The sequence below is a fragment of the Onychomys torridus genome, chromosome 5, assembly GCF_903995425.1.
Source record: "Onychomys torridus chromosome 5, mOncTor1.1, whole genome shotgun sequence".
NCBI classification, from domain to species: domain Eukaryota; kingdom Metazoa; phylum Chordata; class Mammalia; order Rodentia; family Cricetidae; genus Onychomys; species Onychomys torridus.
Genome location: NC_050447.1, coordinates 127,656,799 through 127,664,479, shown reverse-complemented (window position 1 = coordinate 127,664,479; position 7,681 = coordinate 127,656,799). Strand labels below are relative to the sequence as shown.

Sequence of the window (7,681 nt, the reverse complement as noted above, 5' to 3'; positions counted from 1 at the left end):
AGATTTAGGGAATCCAGCGGTGAACAATAACAGTTGAGACCCAGCAGGAACCTGAAGTCCAGTCAGGGACTCAGGTTAAACAGATACATGCAGGGTGACAGAGAGCTGGTTAGAATAGGAAGGGGCCATGAGGCTCCAGAGGAAGCTTGTAGGCAAAGAAGGCTTCCTGGACAAGTGAACATTTAAGCTGAGAACTAAAATTTTAATAAGACACAGTAGTCTGTCCAGGAGGGAAAGAGTCCCAGAGCAGAGGGTGTGTGGAGGCCCAGACAGGAGGGAGAGCCAAGCCACGGCTGCACACAAAACAATCACGTGTGTGTGTGTGTGTGTGTGTGTGTGTGTGTGTGTGTGTGTGTGTGTGTGTTGCTTGGGTATGAGGAAGTGAATATATAGGGCTTAGATGTGCATTAAGGAGATGGGCACTCTCACACAGAACCAGTAAAGGTTTCTTTTACTTTCCTGTTTTTCAAAAAGATGCAGCCATTCAAAATGGAGTGAGAGCCCCCATCACCTTCTAAAGTTCAGCAAAGTGTTCCTCACCTGTTTGTGGTGATGCTAGTATTAAGCGACCTACTGTGCCACCAGTCCTGTACACACAGAAAGTGTGCAGTCAACCGTGATGACACCTGACAATAAATGTCTGGGTCGCTGGTTTGGGGGATCTACATATGAAGCTGTTATTGTGTTTTTATCTTGTGGTGCTGGGGATGGAACCCAGGGCCCCGCATACACTAAGCAATCACTCTACCACTGAAGCTGATACAGGGCCGGAGAGCTGGCTCACCAGTTAAGAATACTTACTGCTCTTACAAAGGACCCCTATTCATTTCTCAGCCCCTATGCTACAACCACCTGAAATTCCGGCTCCAGGGGGATCTGAGGCCTCTGGCCTCCTCTGGCATCTGCACACATGCGCATATACCTATATGCAGACCAACTCCTGCCTGTAATTTAAAATCCACATTTTAATTGACTATAAACAGTATGCTATATCACCAATAGCATCTCAAGTTTGCTGAATCTCCTTGCTGCATCAAGAGACCACGGGGAATGACTGACCTGTACTGTTTAGGATTGTGCTAAGTACACATAGTGATACTCAAGCAACCACAAGATCCACAGCACGTGTGTCTCAGAACACACATCCACTGTTACAGCACACGTGCTGTGTTCACCTGCAACCCAGATTCAGACACCACAAAGGGACATACAAAAAAAGGGAAAAAAAAAATTTCCAGCTCTTACTTTGAAGAGGCCATCACAATGAAAGTTTCATGAGATTTTATCCTGGAATTTTCTACCTATAAATAACCCCATGACACGTACATGGTTTCCCTTGGCCACACACTCAGAATCCTGGCGCTCGTGCTGTCCCTGTCCCTACGTGCCTTTGCTCACTCCGGTCCCTCTTGGGCATCTCTCCTCATCACTCCACGTCACTGTCTGTGTGGTGGTCCATGTGGACGTCTCTCACATCCTCACTCCTGACTTTCTCCCCGCCAGGTGTTCTCATGTGCCCTGATGTGCCGTCCTGTGTCTGCAGGAACATCCCCAGAAGGGGACCTGCTGGCTAAAACTCTGTGTGTCTTGTAAACATATGTAGAGATTGACAAATACTCTTCCTAATAGATTACAACTGATTTCATTTCCTAACAAGTCTAAGGAGAGCGCTGGGCAGCAGTGGCACACGCCTTTAATCCCAGCATGAGGGAGGCAGGAGGCAGACGGTTCTCTGTGAGTTCAAGGCCAGCATGGACTACAAAGTGAGTTCCAGGAAAGGTGCCAAAGCTACACAGAGAAACCCTGTCTCAAAAAATAAACAACGACAACAAAAGACTAAGGAAAGTCTGGGTCTAGAAGGAGCACCACTAGATGTTAGAAGGACCATTGGGTCTTTCACATGACTAATATGTACTGAGAATTTACTTTCCATGTGCATGGCAGTTGTTCTGGACTCTGATGTGCAGATGAAAACAATGAAGTCCCCATGGCTTAGAAGTGTGTGTGTGTGTGTGTGTGTGTGTGTGTGTGTGTGTGTGTGTGTGTGTTATGATTTGTTTTGAGACCAGGTCTTGCCATGTAGCCCAGGCCAACCACAAATTCTAGTTCCTGCTTTTGTTGCCAAACACTGGGATTACAGATTTGCCGCACCATGGAGCTAGCATTCAGTGAACACATATCTATGACACATCAGACAGTAACAAATATTCTGGATTTTAAAAATTCAGTAAAACAAAGTTGTGTGTGGTACCTTTAATCTCAGCACTGAGGAGGGAAAGGCAGGCAGATTTCTGAGAATTTGAGGCTAGCCTGGTCTACATAGAGCATTCCAAGTCAGCCACACACAGTCTACACTGTGAGGCTGTCTATATGGAGAATGACAGTCAGCATTAGAGATGGCTAGTTTATACAGGATAGACCAGGAAGGACCTCAGAGGTGCCTGGAGGGAATGGCCAGTGGAAAGGCCCTGAGGGCATTGGGTGGGTATTTAAGGAATCAAGAGGTAGCCCATGGAAACTAAGACCACACACAGACAGGGGAGGAGAGGAGGAGGAGGAAGGACCAAAGGAGACAACAGAATGGGCAAATTCAGGGTCTCATGAGTTACTGTATTTGCTGCATGTTTGCATCAGCTAGGGAGATGCTGAGAGGTTCTGAGCGGAAGGAAGGGATCTGCTTGAGGGGGTTAAGATTCCTCTGGCAGCTTTTAAGAATAAACTGGATGGGGAAGGAAAAGCAAGGGTAATCCAGGTACAGAGTGGTGAAGCATGGGCCCAGGGTGGAAGCCAGATTCTGCATGTGTTTTGAAAGTGGATTCATTACATTTTGCCGATAGGTGGTTCATGGCATATGAAAGCCAAGAGAGACTCTAGTACAGTGGTTCTCGGCCTTCCTAATTCTGCAATCCTTTAATACAGCTCCTCATGTTGTGTGACCCCCAACCATAAAATTATTTTATTGCTGCTTTATAACTGTAATTTTGCTACTGTTATGAATCATAATGTAAATATCTGATATATAGGATAGCAGATATGTGACCTGAAGGGGTAGTGATACCCTAGTTGAGAACCACTGCGCTAGAGAGTCTGGCCTGATCATGGGTGAGATAGTCTGAGGACAAGTAAGAAGCAATCAACAGCTTTGCTCATTCTGGCTGCTACATGAATAATGGCAGTTTCTCCTAGGTCCATCTTCCCACCGGACCCTCTTCCAAAATGCTCCCCAGGTATCACAAACAGTTAGTTGCCCCTCTCCTCCGATCTCCAGCCCAGCAATCCCCACCCTACCCTGGACTCTGCAGACCACTCCCACCATCACTCACTACAGCCAATTGCCTCCCACCAGTTGTTCGAATCTCATTTCTGCCTCAAGGACCTTCAGGGTGCTGTCTCCCACCGAGCTCCCTCCCTGTAGCTGCCCAGGGCCCATCGCATAGAAGGGCTATGAGAATGAGTGAAGACCACTTGGAGGAGAGACTGACCGGCTTCCTCGTGGGTCTTGGCCAGCTCGTCTCTCCTTTCAGCCCAACCACCACACCACCTCAGAGCAGTCTTTGAAAGCACATGACTGTGTCCTTTCCTTGTCAGACCATCCACAGTTCCCCTACACAGACATCAACTGGTGGCCTACAGACATGTTTTCTTTGGCCCACATAGTGTTTGGGGTTTTTCTTTAAATCCTGAATTAGTTAGCATATTTTATATCAAAGTCTGGATTTCTCGTTTTCCTAAGACACTAGAGCTAGAGTCCCCAGGTTTCTTTCTCCAGGACACCATTCGGCCCCTCTTTGAGAAGCCATGTACTCTACAGTTTGTCAGGGTTACACTACCCCCCCCCCTTGTTTTGTATGCAACTTGCTTCCCTCATTTAAATGACTCATCTGGCCCAGTGACATCAAAGTTTCCAGCCACTGGCCTTGAAGACCCGTGCATTACTTTTGGATGCCTGTTGTATGAGATGAGGCTGGCCCAGGAGGGGAAATGGTAGTGAAGCTGAAAGAGATCAGATTGGAGCCAAGCTGTGAGGGGTCAGTTTGTCTGTCTGTCTATCTGTCTGTCTGTCTGTTGAGGCTTAGTCTTACTGTGCAGCCCAGTTTGGCCTCAAACTAGAAATTCTCCTGCCTCAGTATCCCAAGTGCTGGGAGTACTGGCTTCTTAGATAGTTATTGGCTGTGACGATGCAGGAAGTGACAGGATTGGGTTAATGGTTTTAGCTGAGACCTTCTTGACAAGAGGACCAGACAGGGACAGAGAATCTGGTGAGGAGCCTGGATATGGCTAAGTAGTTCCCTGTGGAGTGTCTCTTAAGCCTGAGTCTTCTGCAGAGGCACAGAATGGGGAAGGGTGTGGATCCCGAAGCCTCCTCACCCTCCTTCTTCTCCAGAGCTCCCAGGAGATCCAGGAGTCTGACCAGCCAAAACTCCTCACCAGTGTCATCATAGGACTGGTAGTGGCCTTGCTGCTGGTCCTCGTGATTCTGACCACGGCCCTCCTGTGTGTGCGGAAGAGGTGTGGTTTGCATCTCTCCCTTGCTCTCCAGCTCTCTTCTCGCCCAGATACCCAATGTGTGTGGGTTGGGTAGAAAGAACTTGGGGTCAGGCATCAGGTACATGTGTGAGACTGTGGGTGAGTCACCTTCCCATCCCGAGCCTGTCTTCTTGCCTGCAGAATGAGTTTGGCTCTAGATTCCTCCATTTGGGGGAGAAATGTTGAGCACTCACAGTGTTGCCATCTCCCTTCCCAGAACACAACTGGTAGCTCCCCGAGTATACTCTCGGTGTCACCGCTGGCTGCCTATGTGGCCCTTTGACAACACATTCTCTTGGCTAGTGGTTCTATTCCCTACATAATGCAGCTAAAGCTATCACCAGCCAGCGTCCTTGTGAGGCCACAGCTGAAGGGCTTTATACTAGGTGAGTATGTTGCAAATGTGGCTTCCTCCTGATTCAACAGCTACCACCGGAAGCTTAGAGCTATAAAGGCTGGCAAGGAGGCCCGGAAGTCGCCAACACAAGTAATGACTTCAGCTGTTGCTATCCCTGGGACTAACATGTACAACACTGAGCGGTGAGCAGGGGTCAAAGGGCAACAAGAGACGTTGTAAGATGACTGAAGGCCATAGCTGCTTGACCAAACTTTCTCCCCAGAGCCAACCCCATGCTGGACCTCTACACCAATGATCTGGAATTGGAGAATCTTTCCTCCAGTGACCTGGACTATGTCAGGTGAACAGCATCTCTCACTACCACACTAGTTGTTGATAGTGGGAAGTAAGTGGTGATGAGGATAATGGCGACGGTTGGTAGTCATAGTGATAATGGCAATGGTGATAGAGTTAATGGTGGTGATGGTAATGGTGATGGTGTTGATGCTGATGATGGTGATATGGCAGTGATGGCAGTGGTGTAGGTGGTGATGCTGATGGCAATGTTGGGGTGATGGTTAAAATGTTGGGGTGATGCTGATGGTGGTGACGAGACCACAGATTGGGAAGGTGAGTCAGTTTGCTAATAATCTAAGCTTTACCACTTCTCCCATAGCCTCAACTCCCTAGATAAAAACGCTGTGGACTTGGACACAGACAGTAAGGAAACCAAGGTAAGATGTGGGATGAGTTGGTACCTGGGGATTCGGACTTGAGACTCTTCTCTGAAGGGGTGGAATTCAGGATGAATGAGGCCCAATCCCTGTTCCTCCCTAATGTGCTCTTTGTTGAACTGTTTCCTGCTCTTGGCTCTCAGTTCTTTTCATCTGTAAATGGTAATCAAAACAACTCTGCATGGCTGATGTGGGGGTTAAGTCAGAGCAAGCAAGCCTGTAGTGTAAAGGTGGAGCACTTGCTGAGGCTCCCTGTTCAGTCTCTAGTGCCACTCACAAAAGAAAACAAAACAGCAAAAACCCAAAACAACAAAAAAGAGGAGGAGGAAAGCTGGCACAAAGCATGTAGTCAGAAACTGGTCCTGCCTAGTTTTGATCTCTATACAAATGCTAGTCGGTGAGGAAGAAATGTGGACATGAGCAAAGGAGCAAACTCTTTGGGGCCCATTAGCTGCAGTAGCTCATTTCTTGGAAAGAAGCAGTGTTTGCATGTCACACCGCCCAGCTCCTTGGGCCCTTCCCCCATGGCCCCAGCCTACCCGCTGCAGTCCTTACCCTCCCTGAGGATTCTCTCTCTCTCTCTCTCTCTCTCTCTCTCTCTCTCTCTCTCTCTCTCTCTGTGTGTGTGTGTGTGTGTGTGTGTTTGAAACAGGGTTTCTCTGTCTATCCCTGGCTGTCCTAGAACTTACTCTATAGACCAGGCTGGCCTTGAACTCAGAGATCTGCCTGTCTCTGCCTCCTGAGTGCTGGGATTAAAGGCGTGAGCCGCCGATGCCAACACCACCAGGTAGAGGACTAATTTTTTGGATAGATTGGGTCAACAAAAGCTTCTCTTGGGTTTGTACAGGGGTCCAAATGTATCATGATGAAAAGTCTGGCATAAAGACTTCTAGATGGGCTCCTAAGAGTGTGGAGCCAGTCAGTCCCTGTGTGTGGCCCATTTCTGTGTGAAGGTGGTTTGAGGTAAAAAACAAAAAACAAAAAACAAAAAACCCTAGTGAACTTTTCTGACAGAATGGAGACAAAAAAAATTCAAGGCCCTGAGGAGGGCATTGTGAACTCCCCTTCAAGAGTGGAGTTTGGGCTTCCTGACTGATCTGTGTGCTGGGAAAGAACAGGACTTCCAAGAGCAGAGTCTAGAGCGAGGTGTGACTGTCTTGAGGACAGAGGTGTTTTTGTTTGTTTGTTTGTTTGTTTTGTTTTTTTCTAGCAATCTCTGAGTGCCCTGACCTATAAGGGCTCTGTAAACACTGTACAAGGTGTGAGCAACCGGGAGACCAATCAGGTAGCGCAGACACAGATGCTTAAGGCCAGGCATCCTGCAGGGAAAATCCACTCAGAAGTCAAGTCTCCCGGCTTAGGTGCCAGGTTACATTGTCTAATGTTATGGGCTCAGGGTCTGTAAACACTGACTGACTAACTCCTCTGGGCTCTTGGATGCTCCACTGTTTATCAGGGATGGTAACATCCCCAGACAGGAAAAAGCCTGTAGAGTATTCAGGGAAAGGCAGGGGTGACTTGGGGCTCTGGCTTTATGGAGGAAGGGAAGTGGGGTTGCAGCAGAGTACCGTAGCTCAGGGGCTGAGCCTCCTGTAGGAAGGTGTGTGTGTGAGGAAGAATGTGGGAGTGATGGGCTGTGCGTGTGATGTCACGTGGGAGGGTAAGAGGAGGGACAGCAGCGATGTGTGAGTGCCATGACAAAGCACAGGTATACTCCTGGGTGACATTACTGAAGAAGACAGGCAATGGCAAATTCAAGAAGAATCTAGTGCTGTACCATGGACATCCACAAGAATGGTTGGCCAGCTCCTGCTCTGTCTCTTAGCTGGGGCGATCCTCACTTCTACCTCCTTCAGCAGGGTGTCTATGGCTCTGTGTGGAGTTGATGGACCTTGCCCGACACATGGCCTGCCCTGGGGTACAGGTGGCAGGAACTGTGACAATGTTGTTCTTTGGCCTAGGACTGGGCAGAATGCTAGAACACTGCTCTGTTGGGGTTAGTCAAAGGCCAAGATGACGCCTAGGCTTACCTCACCTATGCCACCCCTGGCCATGGCTGTCTCTGGGATACAGCAAGGAGACA

At 48.5% G+C, this 7,681-nt stretch overlaps 1 protein-coding gene across 1 annotated transcript in view; it reads left to right on the top strand.

Moving 5' to 3' along the window:
* The first annotated feature begins 3,450 nt into the window (after positions 1-3,450).
* LOC118584688 (cadherin-related family member 2-like) overlaps positions 3,451-7,681 on the top strand; it is a 5,922-nt gene continuing 1,691 nt past the window's right edge. The window contains exons 1-5 of the mRNA XM_036188930.1: positions 3,451-3,492; positions 4,385-4,509; positions 4,954-5,067; positions 5,148-5,225; positions 5,541-5,598. Coding sequence (XP_036044823.1) covers positions 3,451-3,492; positions 4,385-4,509; positions 4,954-5,067; positions 5,148-5,225; positions 5,541-5,598 — 417 coding nt within the window. The remainder of the gene's footprint in view (positions 3,493-4,384; positions 4,510-4,953; positions 5,068-5,147; positions 5,226-5,540; positions 5,599-7,681) is intronic.